Here is a 23040-nt window from a genome sequence, read left to right as displayed (position 1 = left end):
CAGCCTTTAAAATTAGGCATATATACTTGTTTGCTAATATATGGAAATTCAATTAGCTTTTGTATTTTAATTTTTAAATTAATCAACCTTGCTAATTCTTGCTGATTTTTATCTACAGATTTGGAGAGTGGGAGTATTTTGTAGACAATATAGACAATGATAATCTGCAAATAAAAATGACCTTATTTTTTTCTTTTCCAATCTTTGTTACTTTTATTTGTTTTTTTAATTTTCACTTTAGTAACCCAGACTTCCAGAATTATGTTGAATGGAAGTGATATCATGCATTCTTGTCTTTTCTTAAACATAAAGAGAATATTTTGGATAGTTCAAATTAAATATGATGAATCCTATGGTACTTTTTTGGGGGACAGTAATGCTCTGTATTACATGAAGAATGTCTTTTTTGTTTGCTTAAATTATTTTTAATATCAAATACTTTTTGCATTCATCAATGGTTATTAATCTTACACTTTTTTTGAAAAATTACAATGTTGTCATGACAAATAAATTTAAAATGCATTTCTACATTTAGTTTACTAGTATTTTGTTTAGGATTTTATCATCTATGTTTGAAAAAATATTAGCTTGTAACTTTCTTGTATTGTTTTTATTAGGTTATATGAGCTAAACAAAAGGGATTAGACATATGCCAGTCCTTCCTATAATACTACAGTAATGCTGCATAATAAACCACAATTTTGCCATATTTATTTCCTGCTATAGATGTGTCGGTTGGCTAGGGTGGCTGCTTTGGGTTGCAGATCTGTAGATCGGCTTGACTTACTTCCAGATTGTAGGTCAGAGTCATGTCTCCTCTACATGCCTTGCTTCAGAGATCCAGGATAAAAGGCAGTACTTACCTGTTGTTTGGTTTTTTCTCATGCTGAAGGCTGGAAACTCCTAGAGGGATGAGCAGAAACACTACTTCTTAAAACTAGACTTGGAACTGATACAGTATTACTTCTGCCCATTGGCGAAAGCAAGCCGCATGGTTAAATTGAGCTTCAGCAAGGCAGAGAGTAGGAGGAAGCAATATTTGCTACACAATAATTTTTTTCTACCACGGGGAAGGGGGAAAGTTCGTTCTGTTTCTTGACTATTCTGAATGCTGCCTATTCAGCCATCTGGACCTGATAATTTCTTCGCAGGGGCACTTTTGATGGATCCAATTTTTTAATGGTTATAAAATATTCAGATTTTTAATTTCTTCTCTAGTTGATTTGATATTTTGTCATCTGTGTGAATTTGTTCACTTAATCTATATTTGAAAATTATGTTTGTGTGTGACATCTGCAGTTTTGACTCCTTTCCCATTTTTAGTATTTAGTTGTGTCTTCTCTCCCTCTTTTTTTACCTTAATTAATTTTGCCAGAGGTTTGTCTCTTTTACGAATTTTGAATGGTTTTTGGATTTCATGTCCTGCTTAGAAAGGGATTTTTTTCTTCTTAGAGTCTAACAATCTTATTTTTTTTCCCTCATATCTTTATTGGTTAATTTTTAATGTTTAAGTATCTAATTTATTTGGAACTTATTTTTTTTTTTAGGAGGAAGAGAACAATTCAGCTTATTCTTTTTTTCCAACTGGCTTGCTAGTTATTCCAGAACAATTATTGAAACACTTGTCTTTCCTCCTAGACTAAAATACCACTTTTAATGTATATATAAAGTATATTGTGGATCTATTACTTGACTTTATTCTGTTCCTTTGATTTTGTCTTCCTATAATTATATCACATGACCTAATTCTTATAGTTTCATACAATTTTAAACATCTAGTAGGGCTGGTAGGGCAGCTTCATAACCGTAGTTAAATTTATTTTCAGTTGCATTTAAAAGAATGCCCCTCATTTTGGTATTTTTCTGTCTCTGGAAATAACTTCACTTTCTTTGAAAAATCAGTGAGAGAAAACAAATCATCCCTTGTGAAAATATTAAAGATCCACTACTTTTCAAAAATTATAGTTCTTTTGGGTGATCACTGGGGAGAGAAGCCACTTCTCCAATCTATCAGGTTTCCAGGTTCATCCTTCTGGCCTGCGCGCTGTGCAGCATCGGTACCATTCGCTCAGGCATAGATGTGGGAAGCTCTCATGGAGTTAGGCGACACATCGCCCTGGACCTTGCTGTTCCCTGGAGCAGGACTCACTGATTACTGCGGCCACCAAGATAAGAAACTGGAGCCTGCTGACAACAGTCTGCAAAGGTTGGGGATATTTTCAGGGACAGGGGTTGGGATTATGAGGTCCAGTACTCCCTTTACTTGTGGAGGTTTGCCTTCTTTGCCAATCTCAGGGGCTACTGCCTTGATTTCGTGAAGGGAGTGACCAGGCTTCTTTATCACTTACAGTTGTGAAATCATAAATGCCACCAACGGCCACTCTAGCTGTAGAGACAACCTCTGCTGTGGAAACTTTCTTTTGGAGACAGTGTCACAGAGCCAACAGGAGGAAAAGTGAAAACTTTATATTGTACTACTTTGCTGGCATGAGCTCTTTTCCTAAACTGCGTTTATCCTGACTTATTCAGAACATCTTCTATCTCTTGTGCTGACGAGGGTGTGTGCAAAGGGGGATGGGCGCTGACAGCGTACAAGGAGTAATTCCCCTCATCCATCATGCCTGACAACCCTTGGAATCCTCTTCCTGTCAGAGCAGGGAGAGGCTTGAGCAGGACTGAATGGTCCCCATTTGTCTGGCATTTTAAACAAATTTGAATTTGATATGAAATTAACTAGATGCAGCTGAAGTTGCTGGTGGCAACAGTTCTCACTAGTCTTAAGCTTATATAACCTGTCCCACAAGGCTGAAGGATATGACAAACTTGTGCCTGAATTATGACCATCATCTAAGCCTGTCAGTGCTGAAAGCTCTTCATTAAGAGGGAAGACTGGGAATCTGCTAACAAGGCAATGAAACCCCATCTTTGATCAAATAGAACTTTGTTTAGCTTTCTATCCCAGGAATCCAAGATCCTGTTGATCAAATAGGAAATTCAGGATTAGAAAGCTTCTGTGTTATTTATCTTTTTATTTTAAAAGTTATTTATTTTTCCATGGAAAGATGGGAAATGTAGAAAATTTTCTTAAAGGTAGGGGTAAAAAATCATGCATAATATACAAGCATCCTTCACATCTTTTCTCTAGGTGTAGTTTTTTTTTCTTTTCGCGCATCCCAGTAACTTGTGACAGCACACACGCCCTTTTCGTTGCTCACATCTCTTGTTTTCCCCAAGATGCCAGCCTTGGGCTGATTACCTTTCTGATTTTGATTTCACCCTCTGGCTTTTTTTCTGCCCATTTTCTTCTTTTGTAGTTCATATCTCTAGCAGTGGAGCTTGAAGGGTTTCCTTATCTCTCAGCAGGTGCTAACCCTTGGTCCCAGTGTCTCGGTCTGACTGTAGCTACCTATTTTTTATTCATGCGATCTCTTCTCTCTCATTCTCTTAATACCTCGTACCCAGCTTTCCCATCACGGAAGAATTTATATTTCTCTGCCCATGGGAACTGTGCTGCTGAGGATGCTGTGTTTGGTGGGGGCATTTCCTCATATGCCTTCTCCTCAAACAAGTGGGGGACCTGGTTCTGAAAGAACGCGTCTCTCAGGCAGCTCCTTCCCTAAGACTATGAAGTCTTCCACTGCCATCAGCCTTTTTGTGCTTGCTGCATTAATATCAAAGGCGATATCCCTAGATATCTCTAGATGGCAGCATCTACCTCCCTCTGCCTTGAGGCTAGAATAGAAAAGAACAGTTGATTGCAATCCCAAGAATAATGTTTAGCATGTGGCCCTGGTCTCTAAAATGTGTGTCTCCCATTGCTCTTCCTCTGTTTCCAAGGGCGTTTTAAACTGCTCAGACCCTCATGAAGTGAAAATGACCAATATATTTTCTTCGTAAGTTCTTCAGTAGTCTCCTACTTGCAAAGCCAGAGACATGAATTGAATTTTTCAGTTGTGTTTTGTCCAGTGGAATTTTGTTGCAAAGAGCATTGCTTTAAAAATGTAGCCCAAGGTTTTTTGTTAGTGAATTTTTTTTTTTTCTTTTTAAGGAATACCCACTAGACGTGGTGGGTAGGACTGCTGGAAGAACACAGGAATGGAAATGCTAAATTATTGGCCTCATTCTCCTAGTTCTTGGCAGTCCTCTGGTTTGTGAAGCTCTGAGTTCATTTTTGAGCAACTCAGTTTAACGCTGATGTCAAATATACAGCCCCAAATCAAATAAATTATGTTGTTTCCTGAATACTTTAAAGATAAAGATAATGCAGGGTTGAAATTAAGCACAGGAAGGTGTATGTGTGTGTGTGTATGTATGTATGTGTGTGTGTGTGTGTGTGTATATATATATATATATATATATGTATATATATATAAATAAATAAAATTTTGTAGACTATTTGGCTAGTTGTGATTTTATTTAACCTGTCCATTCCCCCCATGAAACTTTAGACTCTTGGAAGCCCAGCAGAGCCATGTCCTTGTGTCCTCTGTTGTCCTAGATCAGGGCCAGCACACCCAAGGTGCTCTGGAAACAGCGCCTACACTAACAGCATCCTCTTTACCCTACATTTGGTCGTGGCGCTTGATACCATAGCACAAACCATTTATCTCCAAATATTTAAACACACATTCTCTCTGCCTTAACTTCTGTGTTCCAATGGAATTATCGTTCAGTTGATTTAAACAAAATATCAAACAGCTCAGCGAGCGCCTGCATTCCATTGGATGTGGTGCCTGTGTCCCGGGTCAGCCTTTTCTCCACTGCTATGAAAATGAAACTTAAGCAAAAGAGATGAGCCAGACTCTGCATTGTAAGATGCATTTTTTGTACTTTACTGGGAAATGTGCAAGTCGAAGGGGTGCTCCTTTTCTGAAGGATATCTTTTAAATGAGACCCAGAATTCCTCCCAGGGTGAGCAGAGATCATTCCTAACTACAGACCCAGCAGAGCCGGTCTGTGTGCTAGCAGATGCCCCCTTCACCCTGCGCTGTTCTTTCTTGGTGCCTTTCTCCAGAGTTTGAAACTGAAGTGCTTCCCTGTGCCCTCAAATGTGGCATTTAGACAAATGGCATTGGAAGCTGAGGGAAAGGAGTATTAATTCATCTGGGAAGAACTTACATAGAGTTGGGTCTTCAGGCGTTTCCTCCGTGATTGCTAATCAGAAATGCTCTTGCCACATTACTTTTCTAATAAACAAATAGGGGAGCCTTATGGTCATTAGTGACATTAATACAAATTCGGAACTGTATAGTTATGATTGGCAGTCGATCACCAACAACCTCACAGTGTCCTCATTTGAGGAATAATCTGCCTGGGAGGAGGGGAAAAAAGAAAAGCTCATTTACATTTTACAGTAACCATTTTTTAATACACGAATGTGAAAAAGAAAAATTATATAGCTCACAGTGTTGCTACCCTGTCACATTTTTATAAAAATGCAATTTTTGAAAACTCCAAGGATATAGAAAGTTATAAAATGAAAAGGGATTCATGACTGCTCCTTGTCCCTCTCCCCAAAGGTAACCCATTGCTAATTTTTTTTCTTTTTGGTTATTGAAGAAAAAAATTATGTATATGTCTCCATAAATAAATATTATAAAAATTTTATAAACTAAGCTTTACTTTTTAATTCAATATGAGGACTTCTCATATTGAATTAAATTATCGGAACACACAGCTCTGAGGTGTCCCTTTTAATGGTGGCACAGTATTTCATCACGTGGAAACGCCATCATATTAATTGCCCAACCAGTCCAGAGGGAGTGGACTCTCAAATGAGTTTGAAAGCCCTGCACCTCTGACCCTTGTCACATCGGCTGTGAGAATGCTTGCACGCCATTAGTTTTAGTTGCAGGATGATCTGTAGTCACTGGTGAGGTAAGTTTTCTGCCAGTGTGCAATCAGGATGACTTGGAGTGATCGGGTTGTGTTAAAGAAATGCTAGCTGCCCTAACAAATACGCTCGGAGTTTCACTGCCTTAGAAATTTATTTACTGTTGTTATTTATTTCAATAAACAATAGAAGTTTATTTCTTCTTCACCTATAGGCCATTTTTGTCAGAGGTGTGCTCTGTTTCATGTGGTCACTCAGGGACTCAAGGTGACAGAAGTTCTGCCATTTTTATGTCCCTTCCAAGGTCCCACTGCATGTTAGCACTGAGAAAGTGATAGTTTATTGTTAAGGACTGCATGGAAAGTGTTCATGGGCCAAATCTCAGAGAGTGGCACTCATCTGCCCCATAGTCTACTGTCCTGAACTCAGTCTTGTGACCACACTCAACCGCAAGAGAGGCTGGGGAATGTATTCCAGCTGTGTAGTCAGACACAAAAGGAAATGGCTTGATGAACAAGTAGATAGCCAGTTAACATGCTCAAAAACATGAATTGGGACTGTCACCGCAGAAGTGGTACATCTAGCTGCCTGTCTTGCCCTTCGATGTTCCTGGTATTGAGTCTACTGGCAGTAATTCCAGAAAGGGTGCTGTCCCCTCTGCTCTACAGCTCCTCTGCCTTCCCCTGCCTCCACCCTCACAGCTCTCTAAAGACTGCGATAGGGTTTTGGTGGTATGCAAAGGTCCTAATCCAAACATGTGGCTGAACTTAAGAAAAGAGAGTTAGCAAACTGGGATGGGAAAGGGTTTTTGGGTCCGCTCCCCTCCCCCCACCCCCTACCCCCCAAAGACCTTTACAGTGAGAGCAGAAGCTCTGGGAATGATGCTCTCGCTCCACAGAACTATGCATCCCTAATTCCTCTGTCTTTCTAAGTGTCATTGTTAGCAGGAAAAGCATTGCCAGGGGTTTTCCAGATGATGAATTTCTGGAATAGAGGAGGGCCAAGCAGCTACAGGAACCGGGCAGAGACCCAGAGAATCTGCCAGGCGGAAGCGGCCCACATTGGCCTTTCCATGCTGCCGCCCAGGGTCCCAGAGGGCTGGTTCCTGAGCCCTGCGGCCCCCGCCTCCACTGCTGAGGACCCGCGCCTGGCTGTGGCAAGGAGTAAATGGTTTATGGCCACATGCAGCCTTGAGAATTAGGAAACATCATATATTACTCTGTATCAGTACTTTTTTTTTTTTTTAATGATAGCATTTTAGGGTGGCAGTGGGGGAAAAAAGCTCTATTCTTTATGTATGGATATGTTTTCAGAGTAAAAAACACTTAAAAGACAGACTCATGTAAACATGTTCAAACTTCAACTGAGAAAACGATCCAGGAAATGTTGAAAAATAGGTACTTTGCTCTTCTACACGCCCCCCTTCTTTGCCACTTTTTTTGGTATTTATTCAAGTAAGTTGGATGCATATCAAGGCTTGGGAAAGCTTCAGAGTATTTCTGATGTCTTGATAGAACATTCTGGGTAGGTTAACACCTGTTATCTTAAGCATTTAGTAGTCATTCATGTCAAGAAGCTATAATCTGGTCAACATCTTGATTTAGTCCTGTCTTGGGTCCTAGTGCAGTGGTTTGTAAAGGAGGAAAATGGACACATCAAGAGGCATAAAAAGATCTATTCTGTTATGCTCAAAAGATGAAGGCATTGTACACGCCTTGAAAAATGGTACTTGTCAGGGTTTTGGACATTTTCCTAAGAAAGGAGAAAAGATATTAAAAAGATAGTTGCAAATCCAACAGGGACTGGCAGAGAACCTGGCAACTTTCGGAATCAATACCATAATTGCGTGCTGGTGCTATAATTTATCAAAGTACTTCAGAGCATTTTGCAAAGGGGTTCAGAAGCGCTCTAATTTTACAAATAAAGCAACTGAATGGCTGACCGTAGACTGCTCCTTATCCACAGTCTAGGTCTGTGTTTGAGTCAGGAGTCAGGAAACAGCAAACAACAAAATAAAGGCCAAAGTGTGCCAGTTGGACGTTCTGTACTAGACAGCCTTCTGTCTCTGAGTATCATTACAGTACATTCAGTGGGTGCCTAGCTGACCACGGAGCCACAGGAGACCAGAAAGTATGCCATGAACCAATTGCTAGAAGATTATTCCTGAAAATTAACGTTCTGCTGCTGAATTATTCTTATTGATTCAGAGATTTTGAAAGTGATCATAGATAATTTTATGAAGGTGTGTGTGTGTGTGGGGGGGAATTAGCATTTCTTGAGCAGAAGATCAAAATAGCAGAGGAAATTCCATCTCTGACACAAAACCTTGAACGTTGGCTCAGGAAACATAAAACTTGCATTGTGTATCCTCAAGAGGGCCCAGGCCTATGTTTGCTTAGAGAGGTGGTAATCTTGCAAAGCCACATGTGGTAAAGCTTCATTTGCTGTGACCAAATCTTTGCTCTGATAGAGCCTGTGTTTAATAATTACTCAGAAGAAACATTAACAGCATAAAGAGGAAAAGTAGATGTGCTTGCAAGGTGTGAAGCAGAGTCAGACCTTTTGGGTTGGAGGAAGCAAGGCTGTGGGTTAAAAGGAGAATTCTGAGAGTTTTGGAAGAGAAGGTTCTCCTGCATTGCCCTTGGAGAGTGATGATGCTGTATGGCCGCTAGTGAATGTCAGTGGGTTTGGGAGCTGCTGTCCTTGGCCATGCTTGGCTACCTCCTCCCTTTCTTCCCTATCTTTCCTGTTCTTTCTTTTTCCTTCTAAAGTCCTCACTCTCTTGTAATGAAGTGTATTATTTATAGCAAATAAAAGGAGAATGGTGGTATGAAGCAGCATCACTAGGTTTCAGTTTTAACATCTCTAAAATGAAAGGTTTGAAATGGATGATTTTCAGCTCTGAAATGGAATGATTCTAGGGTTCAGCTGAGACTGACTATCTTTATTGAAGCATTTCCTGGAAAACATTAATGAGAACTCTTTTGCCATTCTAAGTTTTTAAAGAAGTCTGAGTCCTGATAAAAAATATTCTTTGGAAATCTTGCTCAATGTACAGTTACTAACCATTTACCACCTTCATATGGGGAGCTTTTCACCTCAAGATTTTTCTATTAAGTTGAAAAGAAATTTTTGCCTGCACTGTATTTTCACAAATATTTATAGGAAAAATTATAAAGAAATGTTCACAATTGGTGAGTCAAGGTGAAAAGTATAAGCATATTTATTGTATTCTTTTAACTTTTCTGTAGGTCTCAAAATTTCCAAAATAAATATTGGAGGGTAAAAACTGGCAGGTTTATTTCCTTCTTTCGAGACTAAGACAAATTAAAGAAAATGATTTATTGAATGACTTTCCCAAGGGCAATCAAGAGTTATATGGAAGAACCTGGAATAGATCCCAGTTGCTCAGTTGCCGTTCTTGTGTTTTTAAGCCGTATCTCCTCCCTAAATGAAGGACAGATGTAGGAAAGAGTTTCCTCCAGTTTCTCCTTCTGAACAAAGTATCTCTGAGGCTGGCAACACTGCTGTGTATTTCCACTTATAAATCGTCCAAGTGGGCAAAGCAGAAGACACATACCTGTCAGCTTTATTAAACTAATTGAATGGCATTAGGTAGATGTTTCACCCATTGAGAAGAAATGGGTCGTTCTAGCTCTGAATCTAGAATTTTCTGTTCTGATAGTTTTAAACAAAAGATGGAGTTCCTGGTAAACAATATTTAGTAGTGGAGCAGGGAATGCTAGGTACAAATCTAATAGTCTGAAGGGGAGACAAAATCAGAAAGGCACAGTGTGCCCTTCCATTGTTTTTAAAATGGAAGGTTTTCTCAGAAGGCATTGTAAATAGTCGATAGAGCTGAGGAGGCCTTTAATTATCCTCCTCATCTAGCACCCCCGGAAATTTAGTAGAGGGGTGCTGAACATTTTCCGTCCTCCACCTGATTCCCCGGCTATGTGGATGAAGAGGAAAGAGGGTCAACCTTACAGGAAGACAGTGTTATTCGCCTGGCACCTTTCACCACCTCAGGGAAGAGGGAGTCTTCAGATATTTTTCAGAGCTTTGCGATGTTACCTGGCCAAATAGCAAACTATGAAACTAAAATATCTCTTTAAGATCAGTGTGCATCCCATTGACGTTAAGGCATGTGTAAAAAGCTTACTTTATTACTCTGTATAGTCAGTGCTAGGTGAGTCTCTGGGTGGATCATTAGCTTGGGAGGAAAGCGATCGCTTTCATCCTGGTCTCCAGCAAGCAATGTCCTCTTGTGTCTCCCTTGCCGACTATCAAGCATGACCGAGCAGCCACGGATACACAGAAGAGCCCAGAAATCCGCTCAGTATCATTCATAACATCACTACCTTGAGCACCCTCGATGGGACAGACTGTTTCTTGCTAGATTATTTTCCTCTGAAAAATATTTTCGCTGATCTTCATTTCCATTAACTCAGAGAATCAAGAGTTTTATAAACTGGATGAAAGAAACAAGGTGATGTGCACTGATGAAAATCGTATTTTGTCCAGTAGGTGGCGCATCAGCAAATCTCATTTGCAACGCATAGCCATTAATATGTTGAGGATTCTTAAAAAGATGAAACTTATGTAATGATATAAACCAATGTTACCACAATAAATTTAATGAAAAACGATGTATCCATAATGTGTGTAGTGTGCAAGGTGATTTAGTAAGTCAATTGGGAAAAAACCAGTTGAACTATTTAAAACTAATTCTCTCCTAAGAAAACTGTCAGGAAGAACTTTTTTTAAAAGCCAACATCCAGCTGAAATTGCAGTGCTTTATCATATCACATGGAGATTTTTTTTCCCCATCACGTTTGGGCTTCAGATCACAGCTCTGAGTAAGAGAATTCTGTTAATCTTTACAGCATTTTGAGTTTTAGAGAATAGTGTATGGTAGACATTTCAATAGCCTAGATTTATATATTAGAATTATGTTTAGAATGTGGTACACTGGGGCTAGAGAAATTCCTTCCAATATGTATGCAGCATACTTACAATAGCCAAGATATGGAGGCAACCTGGGTGTCTCCATCAGTGGAAGAATGGATAAAGAAGAGGCGCTACATATATATAATGGAATATTACTCAGCCATAAAAAAGAACAAAATCTTGTCACTTGCAGCAACATGGATGGATCTAGAGGGTATTTTGCTGAGTAGAGCAAGTTGGACAGAGAAGGAGAAATCCCATATGATATCACTTATAGGTGGAATCTAAAGAATAAAATAAATGAACAAACAAAGCAGAAACTCATAGATACTTCTCTCTTACCAGATGGAAAGAAGGTTGGGGGGATGGGTGAAAAAATTCAAGGGATTAAGAAGTACAAATTGGTAGTTACAAAATCCTCAGGGATGTAAAGTATAGCATAGGGAATATAGTCAATAATATTATAATAATTATATATGATATCATGTAAGTTATGTAAATGCCTAATCACTGTGTTGTATACCTGAAACTAATATAATATAATATTATAAGATCAACTATAATTAAAAACTAAAAAAAAAAAACATTTTAGTGGAACGTATTAGGTGAAACTTCTTAAAGGAGTAGATTTCACATTGCCGCAATGCATTATTAGAACCACTTATTGCATGTACAGTTCAGCACCACAGCTAAATCAGTAACTCCATGCCGAGAGTGTATTAGTTATGGTTCCTATACTCAAAGATGGTTAAAGATGCGTCTTCAGAAGCATACAAAGAAGCAGCATTTTCACTTCTTCACGCAGGTATCACCTCTAAAAACTGAGTAGTGAAATTAGTAAAATCCTTCTAAAACATGCATTTCTAAGGCAAATAAGGACTTTAAAAAATCCTGCCTTCTAGTAAAGTATTATAATTTCATTACATTTTTTCCCCTAAAGAAATCTGTGTTTTTCTGATAGGGCTTAAGGGAAGGAATCTCTGTGTATTGTTTTATAAAAAGGAATCAGATTTAATCTATTAATTTTGTCCGTAGCTGAAACAGTCAGGATACACACATTTATTGTATCTAGTTTTCTTTAGAGGACAGTTAAAGAATACAATTAATGGACTCCTCACAAATGTCCTTTCCTACTGTCTCAGAGGAGAGCGGTGACAGGCATTCAGGATTGTCAGGTGAGGTACGAAATCATCTCTAGAGTTCAAGTGGTATTAGAGAAACCTCAAGAAGGAAAAAATGAAAGATCCTGTTTGCTTTTAATAATTGAGTCATGCAATGTGTTTAGTAAGGTCAAGGCAGATAGGACTTATCCAGTTCACTGAACTTCAATTTTAGGGGAAGATTGTACTAAAAGTGTGTTGTCTTCCCATGAAAATGCTAGTCTTTGGTGAAAAGAAATTAAAATTATGTTTTTCTATGACCGTGAGAATCTGTTCTTCCTTGGCTTTGCTATTTCCCATTACCTGTCTCCCGGCCCTTTTCTCAAGTTGTATACTAATCACTAATGGAGAAGATAACAGGAACTTAGTGGTAAGGAGGCTGTTACTACTAACCCATGAGTGTTTCTACGCTCTTTAGACCAGTGGTTCCCAAACTTGTCTGAACGGTGGGATCACCAGGGGAGCTCCAAAAACTACTGGTGTCTGATGCCCCCCCTCCCCAGGTTGTGATTTAATTGGCCTGGAGGTGACTTTAGTTTTTTTGGAACTTGTGAGAGATCTTCAAGTGATTCTAAATGTGCAGATAATTTGGGAGCCACCATTTACCTCGTTTCAAAAAGCCTCCTTTATTCTGAATTCATCGTCCTGAGTACTTGTGCAGCAATAGCACCTTGGCCGTACGTCCCCATGTCTCCACTGGTCTCCCTGTACTTTACTTATTCATCTGTCTGGGGATGCCATGACTGCATTCCGGTGGGACCAAGTCTTTTTTCTTTCTATCTCACATTCATCTTAATGCCTGACTCATAGTAGATGCTTAGCGATTTGTTTTGAAATCAAGGGGATAAGATATATATATGTAGTAATACAATGATTTAAACAAATCGATTCATGCATTTCTGACTCAGGACGTTTTTACTGCCTGGGTAGGTATTTCTCCTTTACTTGAAGAGTATAGGTTTCCTAACCTCCTGTCTTTTCTTAAAGCAATGGTAAGTATATAAAATTAAAAAGGAATGTGTTCTGTTGTGTGGTATTAGCTTGAGTCACAAAAGCCAGCTTTAGATAAAGAGACAAAGGGGGCCTAAGCTTGTGTTCAATAAAGCTCAAGGAAGTGAGTGTAAAGTGTTGTCGATTTCTAACAGAATCATTCCCTATTGCCTAACTTAAAGAATATTAATTTATCTAATTGGTAATAATCTGGTCAATTTATTGTAGCATTAAAAATGCAAATCACTTTCTTACCAAAATATTCATTGACATGCGAGAGACTTTTAAAATTTTATTTTATTTTATTAGGTAGTAATGGGAGGCATAATTGTTAATGTTTGATTCTGGCAAAATATAATTCATTTCTGTGAAACACATTGTGCATTAATGATATCATTAAGATTAATGAATATAAATGAATGAGCTGGGGATTTCAAATAGAAAGTAGTGACATTATATCAGTCTGTAAAACTTGAGATAGATTTCCTTGGTTTTTAAGGATAATGCACTAGGGCCTCTGCTGCATTTTCATATGGACAAGAGAGAAATTAAATCTAAGAAATTAAATCAGCTACCAGAAGGAGTAAAGATTTAAACTTTTACTGTCATTTTTTGAGAAAACTGTTGTATGTTGATTTCAGTTAAAAAAAAAAAAGCCACCAATTAGTTATACTTTAGGAGCTATTTTAAAGACAGCTTCTAATAGAAATATCCAGGTCCTGTATGTATAAAAGTACATGTATATTTTGATGTTTAAAACAAATAAGGATAATAAATTATTGTACATTAAAATCAGATAGGCCTTTATGAGTGTTATTATATATTCCAGACGTTCTCTTATAAACATCTATTGCATTTATAATTTTAAAATATTATTAAGAAAGCTAAACAAATGTTTATTTTTCTTGAGCTAAGAGATTGAGAAAGGCAAAACAAAGGGAGGTCTTAGAAAAGAGTCATGGACTAAATGTATTAATGCATGATTGTATGTCTTGTAGTATTAAGAGAAACTTCACCACTAAAATCCAAAACCAGAAAAAAAGATTTACCTATGGTCTGTGCACTTGTAATTTAAGGACTATGTTTTCAGTATCTTCTTGCTAAACTAGATAGATAGATATAAATACTGTGTCTTTAGGTAGTGCTTAATGTGACTCCTCTATAAGTAAATATCGTTGGTCTGACCTTCATTTAATGCTTCTCTTTCTCCCTCTATAAGCACATGTATGTGTGAGTACACACACATTGGGTTTTTATTTATTCGTGTGTCTATTTGAAAGTTTTTCAGGACAGCTTTGCCCTTGAATTGCTATTGGAGTCTTGGTGGAGTGGAGGATGGAATGTAAGAGGAAAGAGGGATATTTTGGAATATCACTGCTATCTGGGCAATGGGACCTGGCTTGAGAAGTCTGAATTCTTTTCCTAGCTCTGCCTTTTTTTTTTTTTTTTTTTTTTACTATCTTCATGACCTTGGGCTCTTCTTTTAACCTCATTGCCACACTTTCCGTGTTGGTAAATTGGACTAGTCTCTTCCCTTTCTACTTTACAAGACACTGATGAGGATTAATGAGGTAGAATCCAGAGCACATTTTGTGTTTCTCTGAAGGGTACATTTAAGGGAAGCCAGAAGACAGGGTTAATAACGTAGAGAAGTGGGACACACATTGCTTACTGTGTTATATGATTGAGTCCCAAGGAATGTTTACTCCCCATCAACTGAGAACGAGTTACAGGCAACAGCCCCATTTCTATTCACTTGTGAATTGGATGACTGACACATTAGTGCAAGATGACAGAAAAGAAGTCCAATAAAATATAGGGAGTAGTGGAATGAAAAACAGGATTCAGGGGGAATATTTGACTTCCTCATGCTTAAGAAAATTAGTTATTTTTTAAAATCATTTTTTTTTTGTACGTACCTCTCAGACCTATATGGCTCATCAATATTTGTAGAAGAGTCTTCAAAAGCACTTGGCTCTGTGTGCATGATGCAAACAAGGTCAGAATGAGGTTTCTAGCCCAAACCTCAGAGTTAATGTAAACTGATGCCTTAAGCTAGAATAAAGCTCTGGACATGATTGTGAGCTTTAAAACAACTTGCACAAGGCCATTCAAATCTATATTGTTATGCACGTCAATATAAATAAGGATGTAAAAAGAATGCTTGATTACTTCCTGTATGGAATCCCATCCTAATTTTACTTAGCATTCTGCCTTCAGTCAATTAGATTTTTAATTCCAAAGTGATTTGCTTCGTTTTTCTCCTTAGAAGATTTTCCAGATTATTTTTCCACCTTATGTTTACTTTTTTTTTCTTTTTTAAGTTTAGCTAGGTAACAGTACATTTAACCTGTAACTTAGCTTCTTGTCACTGTAAGATTGAAAAAAGTTTAATATGTGTATAGCCTGAAAGTGCTTTTATAATCTCTGACTCAATAGCTATACTTGGAATATAGATGATGGTGTTCAAAATTTTAAAAATAATCTTTCTTTATCTTTTATCTCAAGGTATATCTCATCACTTTAGAAAATAATTTTAGGACTATCTCTTTATTTAAGAAGCTCATAAAATACTTCATGGATGCCAGGAGTTTTATCATCCATTTACGTACATACTGACATATTCATTTCTAAAGCTCATTCAGTTGGTAGGCATCCTATAGTGGCAGTACTGCCAATATCCCTTCATTCATCTACTCCCATCTCATTCTATATATTAATATGAAATATAGGGGTTTGCTAAATATTAGTTCATGGTCCCAGTGTTAACTGTGTATTATTTAGAGATGAAGGGACATAATTAAAAAAATATTAAAGCTATTTCCAATTGTCAGATCTTCATAAATGCTCTTGTCTGAAAAAATGAAGTTGTATTACCCAGTTTTATTAGAAATGCTATATTTTGTTGGATCCGTGTGTTCGCAAAGTAGAGAATATTTTCCTGCTGTGATTGATGTTAGGGCATTTATGAGGATAGTCTGCTATATTTCATATGTATATGAGGGTGTCATTGTTAAAATGTTCAAAAGAAAATTATGTATGTGATTTATATTTTATTATTTCCTCCTAGGATATAATTTTTTCAATACCATGATTCCTGTCATATTGTCAGTAGTGATTTGATGGCTACTATGCCAAAAATAATTAGATAAAAAAAGGTGATGGCAACGTCAAGACAATATAGCTTTCTTTTGAAAAGCCTTAAGCAAAATCATGCATGTGTGTTACATTGTAGAAATCACCAATTGCATACATTTAAAAAGTCTTGATGATTACGGGCAGGATGGAAAATGGAGCTAGATGCAGGAAGCATGAGATGCAGCATATTTTATAGGCATATGCTTGCCACTGACCCCGCCTGCAATTTTTGCTAAATGAAACACGTGTTTTAGAGAATGCTACACTCTGGATAAATTCAGACTTTGGTGTATTGTTGGTGGGTAGGTGTTACATCTTCTCTTTTCTTTTCTGAATGGGAAAAATTCCATCTTTCCCTAGAAGGCAGCCCGCTCTTTGTTTTAATCTTCTTCCTGACAGGTTTACAAATTTTCTTCTTTGGGGGTGGGGGGTGGGTGGGAAGACACATATTACATGAATGCTATTTTTTTAACCTCGTCAACTGTAGAGATTAGAATTTTATTTAAAAATTTTGAATGACTATTTAAAAATACAAGACAAGGCAATTTGTAGTTTCATTGTTTGTTCCTGAGTATAACACCTCCTAGGTCTTTAAATAGAATGGAACCGATTTCCAAGTGTCCTATTACTTTTAAGCATTGATGACACTGGAGATAAGTATCTGGTTCACTTGATGAAGAGTAAATATTTCTAAAGATTAGACATAATACCATTGGACATTAATATTGTAATACTACAGTATTAATACTAGGAATGAAGATGAATGTCAACCTTAGCCAAGTGTTTGAACTGTTCTCTGGGTTAGCACGAGGGCTGTAGTGCAGATTTCGGCCCCCATGCTTCCGCATGTCCCAGGTGTCAGAGCACTGCTTCCCGACTTGGGAGAGTGGTGATGAGGCCAGGAAGCTCAGCTCAGCCCTCGGCTTTTGGAATGTTCCTGGGCAGGGCGAAGGAGCCTGAGGCCAGGAAGGTAGCTGAGTGGCATGTGAATCAGACACTTGGTGGGATGATAATGACCTGGAGGAGGAAGGGGAGTTTGGAGACATGGTTATGGGCTTGGGAGAGAGGGGCCAGGTGTCCAGAGTGAGGGGCAGGGCTTGCTCTTACCTGGAAGGCAGTGGGACAAGTTTCCCACAATTTCCCAGCAGGGGGCCCCCTCCTCTTGCCCAGCCCCTGGATCCTAAGCCTGTAGTAACACCTTCATTTTCCACAGGAGAAACTAAAGCTCAGGGAAGTTAAGGGTCTTTACCCAAGCTACAGGGACTGGCTGTCAGTGCAGGTGCTTTCTTCTAAGGATGCTGGAGAGTCATGACTTATGGAAAATGAAGGCAGCAGTCAGGGTTGGGGTTTCCCCTGGCTTTCTTCTTCTCACACTGCTCAGAGCAGGGTGAACAGCCTTGCCTTGAGTCATTTCTCCTGAAAGGAAAGAGTGGTTTTGAGGAGTGCCCTCCATGGTAAATTCCAGAAAAGAGGAAGAGTATCAGACTGGAAAATCAAGAGCTATCGAAAGCTCACACATTAGTGGGGACGTGTGTCATGCCTGGCACAACAAATGAAATGATGCGCTTATTTTTTATGGAATTCACTTAATTTAAATAATCATGTTGTATTTAGAGCTGTATAATTTTAGAGCCAGTAGGGTGAAGAGTTGTTCAAACTCAGAGCGAAGCCCCAAAATGCCCTGAGATATTTAAGAAGAAAGTAGAAGCCATACCCCATAACTTGTCTCAGGCTACTACTTAAATTGACACAGAGGTACAATTGTACTCACAATATTGGAGACATATGCATTCTCACGAATGGTCTGTTTCTCATTTGTAACTCTTTATGATCTTTATATTACCTTGTTAGTATACAGCACACTCATTGGCTACTGGCATTCATCTTAGGAGTGACAAAATTAATCAATAAACAAATGGAAGAATTTTTCCACTTAGTCATAATATCTGCTTAGTTTTCCTTGTAAATAAATGTAAATAGATACATTTGAACCCTTTTGTCCAGCGTCTAATAGTAATGGACAGGATGTGGAGGTTAATGCAGTATGTAGCTATTTGTCTCCCCTGCTAAGAAGCAGTGATAGTTGCTACACATACACAAGAGAACATTAAGGGGAGCTCCCGCCCCAAATTGTGGCGATGGTTCTAGAAATCGCATTCCGAGCACGAGCACGCTGAGAACTGTGACTTGTGGGATGAGGGACTGGTAACAGGTCTTCTGACTCTTTTTCCTCTGGCTGATGTGGAGGGAGGAACCTTCTCCTCCACCAGGAAGTGGTCCCGTCATTCTCCTCACCCATCGCCTCCCTGGGCTGCTTGCTGGCAGGGAGTGAATTAGCCCAGGGGTGCAGTGCTCAAGGTTAAGTATGAAAACATACCCCATCTCTGATTTCTACAAAACCCCTCACAGAAGTTCCCCAGTGAATATTCACTGGCTGAAGAGATGGTAAAATCAGAAGGTACTTTTGCTTTCAAATAACCAATGTGGAACTAGCGAAGAGAGGTAACTTGTTTCTAAATTTGTGAAAAAAAAAATAGCTGACCATATACATCAGGTGACAGACCTGTATGTCTCCTTGCAGCAAATGGCATTACTGTGGACAGTGAATCCCAAGCTACCCCTGTGTGAAAACGTGTGCAGATAAATTCTTTCCACCCTTTCCTTGATTTTTCTGTTGGGATTTGATATTGTTTTTATTTCCATGAGCCATTTATTATAATAATTAATAAAATTAAATTTTACTCTTATTACAATGCCCATAGGTTTGGAGTATTCTATGAAGTAAGTAAGCTATGCCTACCATAGAGTGAGCATGTAGTGTATCCATACAAAATAACTTTTTAACAAATCAAGGACCATGAAGCTACTGGCTTCAGATTATAAGTAATGAGAAAGTTTACCAGATTTTATCTGAATACACATGTAAAAGCAGTACACATCGAAGTTGGTACTTTGTGAATTGACTCACAATATTGTGAACATGTTTCATGAACGTATAACATAACGGTAAAAAAATGAGTTTATTAATGGAAATTAGACTAGATCCTAATTATTACCTGTGAATAGTGTCATCACTTGAAGTTTTTATTGCATTTTAACACATGGTGTATCTTGATGAGAAAATATATAGCAGAGGGTAAATGTAGCAATTTTCTTTTTACCATTCCCTCTGCTAAACCATTATTGCTGGATGTTATTTTTCAGCAGCCTTTCATTTTTGTCCCAAATGTTTTTGCCTCTGGCTGGTTTTATTTCTTTAAAATGTATGTGTATCACTTCTCAAAGTGATACATTTTGACAGGTAATCGATATTTTTTCATACCAGATTTGATGGTGCGATAGTCATAATCCTCATCTCAGACTTAGTTAATGGTTGAATACTAACCTAGATTTTTATCTCAAAATATTCCTTTGTTAAGAAACAGACTTTTCACCCTGAGCCAAATTTCTTTTTAGCAGTCCCATCCACCAAACAACTGTAGCTGCCAAGTGCCTAGGATGCATAGAGTCCACTTATCTGGGGTACACATCACCTGACTTTTTGACAGTGTGTCCTCGAAATGTCTTCTGATAGTACTTCCAACTAGCTTACTCAGTTGGTCACAGAAAGGATACTTCTACTTTTTTTTTTTTTTTCTCCTGGCAACTGTGATCTTTATTCCAGGGGAAAAGTCTGTTCCCTTCCCTCTCTCCTGTAAGAACTTGATGTTCTCCATTAGATCACACTTTTTCTAGAAGGACCAGCTCAGTGAAAATCACAGTCCTCAGTGTACAGTGTATATAAGAACAGCATACTTGGCTTTTGCTTTTAAAAGTTTGGCTTCTTTGGTCAAGATTTTTTTTTTTTCTCTAAAATCAGAACTTCCTTATGCTTCTGTGTGCAGATAACAGTGACACTCAGAGTTGGTAAATATATTCTGACCCGCCACCAAAGCACTGTGTCTAGGACAGCACTTCAAATTCAGGGAACTGTTTATGCTTTTCTCTCAGGAGAGTTACTTGAGGGGAAAAGGGCAACAACTGTCATTCCTTTTGTTTTCATTGAAGAGAAAGGTCTTCTTTCTTCTGGCAAAGATTAAAGTACGGGTGGGCCCGTCAAGGATGGGGATGACGGTCAAGGATGGGGATGACCGGCTTTGCAGATCATCCACAGATAGCCAGCCCAACCCTCCCTCCCTGCCTTTAGAATTTTTCTTTTCCTTTCTTTTCTTTTTGCCCTTTCCTTGAAGCGAAAACATATAGTTTTTAAAAATCATTTTATTTAACAACCGTTTATGCTAGAATTCGTTGTTACATTTTAGCTCGAGGATGACCCATTTGGTGCTTGCTTTGCTTTTAGAGATGGCATTACTTCTTCATCTATGAGAGAGAACTAAAGACTCTCTGGGGATTTCTTCCTTAAGTGGTATCAGATGAGCATGCCTAAGTGGGAGAACACGCCGACACCCTTTTCTGCTGATGCCTCTGCTCGTGGTGGCATTTCTTGACAAGATTTCTCTTTGCATATCTGGAGATGTATGCACAGACCGTTAGGGAACATAAAATGCAATCAATTTTCCTCAGTGGTTAGATTCATAAATCCCTGAGCTATTTTTAATGACATAATCTAATCAATTGATAGCAAGCCTAATAGTGTGTTGACAGCCAGAAAGAGACAAAAAGCTAGTGTAATAGCAGGTGGATGGGTAAGGAACAATGAGACACTCCCCTCTCCACCCCCACATTTAGAAACCATTAGATATTTGGATTAGGTAAATGAGGAATTACTAATTTTTTAAAATAATTATGCCTGCTTTCCTGATGATCTTTTCTGCAAGAAAAAGACTTCGTCTAATGGATTGACTGAAAGAGGAGGTGGATTTCGGAAGAACTGCAGATAGTCCTAGTATTTGCCTTTCAGAGCCAAACTATTCTCTCAATTTAAATATCTTTAGAATGGAAATCAAGGGGGAATAATTTATTATAAATTGGTAGTATCATATATTGTCCCTTCTTTGCCAGGCCAGTAATGAAAACTTAATATTCATCTCTTGGTTGCTTTGAATTGAAATAAGATGAGGATGAGCAGCGTAAACAAGCTGAAACAGACTGTGAAATTGCACATGATGGGAATCTTTTTTTTTTTTTTTTAGCTGCTTATAGACTATAAATAGGTTAATATTCCAACTAATGATGGCTTTTCGAATTTCTTCTCCATTTTTACATTTTGGTTAGGTATCAACAGAACTAAGTTGTTATCTTGAGGGAAATTAAGATCTAAAATATTTCCATCTTTGGGCTAGGAATTGACTGGCGAGGTATTTATGTAAATGAATTGGCTTTCACACTGGGAGGTGTAAAGTGTTCCTCTGTGGCTGGAGAGCAGCCGCCCGGAGTCCTCTCTTTTCAGGTTTTCCGACAGCGTGTGTGTTCTGCCACATTTTTTCTTTGATGCCATCAGAAGAGATGAGCGCGCCAGGCATGGTGGTGCTGCTTGGCTGGCCAGCTGTGCCCCAGTTTCTCACCGTCCCAGTCAGAGGCTGCCTTTTACAGAGGTGCCTGTCACCGCTGATTTACTTAGCCACTTTGACCTTACAGTTGCTTCGGAAGGGGCTCGACTAGAAGCCACAGCCAAAAGCCACTTACTGGTCGCCCAGAACGCCAGAGCAAGCATTTTGAAGAAGAAGGAAAACACGGGGATCCCCTGATTTCCTGTCTAACCGCAAGAGTCTCCTCCGTCTGGATAAATGCTTTAGGTGTCTGAGCCCACTTGCTGCGCTCTCCCACCGAACTGCAAGCATCCGTGATCTCCGAAGTTGCTGGAGTGAATAACTAAGCGGGACCAGCTGACTCTGGGCTCCAATCAGCTAGAGCGTGATGTAAGTGTTTAGCAGCTGCCGGCTCTGAATTAGCTTGCTGAAGTAGAGGTAGTACAGCATGGCTAGACTGTTGTGAGAGAGAGGCTCAGAGAAAGCGGAGGGGGAGATGGATGAGTCCAGCATTCTAAGACGAAGAGGGCTCCAGGTAGGAGATCGTTCCCTTCTTGAAATGTAGCATTGTCAGTGGCCAGCCATTCAGGATTTCAAAGTTACCTTTTCATTCCTTTCCTGGGCACAAATATGTGCACAGTTCTTACCACTTGGCAACGTGATACACGAAGTCTCTCTAGTTGCTGGGTTCAGCGACACATCACAGGGCTCAATGAGAAAGGTTCTTTTGTCAGAGACAGTAGATGCAACTTTTAGTTTGATACTTTGGTGATTGGTTGTTTTCCTGCCGTTGGAGAATAGTTAAAATTGTGGCTGGCAGTGACAGCCGATGAGTCTCTCTGGCATTCTGTCAAATGTTTGGGAAGTCCGTGGAGGGTAGCAGCCCATTCAGTTCTGGGAACACAGGACCTAGTTTTGTGTTGGGATTGACCTCCGTGGGGCGGCAGCATCTGTCCGATCGCCCTGCAGATGTGTGCAGCTGCTGAGAGTTTTCCTCCTGTTAGTAAGATGAAAGTTTCTGCTGGCAGCTCCATCAAAGTTCAGTGTAATTTGTTTATGTTGAAATGAGGAAAGATATGTATCTTATTGCTTTGCTTTTCGTGCCCAAGCTTCTCTAATTAAATTACTCTGACTTTAGAGTAAAAATGTATTCCAAGTTAAAACTTGGCAAATTGGAATACTTGAAAAAAACATCTGTTGGCAGTTTGTAAGTTTAAGGAAGCCAAAACATAAGTATGTTCAAAATTAGCATGGTTAACTCGTTGGTAACTCTTTTTTCTCGTGTATAAGTCATAGTTTCCTCTATAAAAGAATCTAATCGTTAGCTGTTAAACTCTCATTCATTATTTTTGAATTTTTTTTAAACGTGTGCTTGAGAATACAGAGTACATGGCACATTTAGAAATGCTTCCAGATATTCCTTGATGATCTTAAACTCACAACTGGTCTAGCTGTCTGCTTTTGTTCTAAATGTCAATTACTACTATTATTCATAACATTC

At 38.7% G+C, this 23040-nt stretch overlaps 1 protein-coding gene across 10 annotated transcripts in view; it reads left to right on the top strand.

Moving 5' to 3' along the window:
• MAST4 (microtubule associated serine/threonine kinase family member 4) overlaps positions 1-23040 on the top strand; it is a 509369-nt gene that overhangs the window by 180463 nt on the left and 305866 nt on the right. Inside the window, exon 1 of one of the 10 annotated variants that reach the window (XM_016158132.2) lies at positions 16531-22074. The exons of the other annotated variants lie outside the window; for them this stretch is intronic. Within the exon in view, the coding sequence (XP_016013618.2) occupies positions 22036-22074 (39 nt within the window). The 5' untranslated portion in view covers positions 16531-22035. Of the gene's footprint in view, positions 1-16530; positions 22075-23040 lie in introns of those variants that run through there. 10 annotated transcript variants of the gene reach the window in all.

The sequence above is a fragment of the Rousettus aegyptiacus genome, unplaced genomic scaffold (assembly GCF_014176215.1).
Source record: "Rousettus aegyptiacus isolate mRouAeg1 unplaced genomic scaffold, mRouAeg1.p scaffold_m13_p_8, whole genome shotgun sequence".
Taxonomy (NCBI): domain Eukaryota; kingdom Metazoa; phylum Chordata; class Mammalia; order Chiroptera; family Pteropodidae; genus Rousettus; species Rousettus aegyptiacus.
The sequence above is the reverse complement of the archived record's forward strand: the minus strand, read 5'-3'. Positions and strand labels throughout refer to the sequence as shown.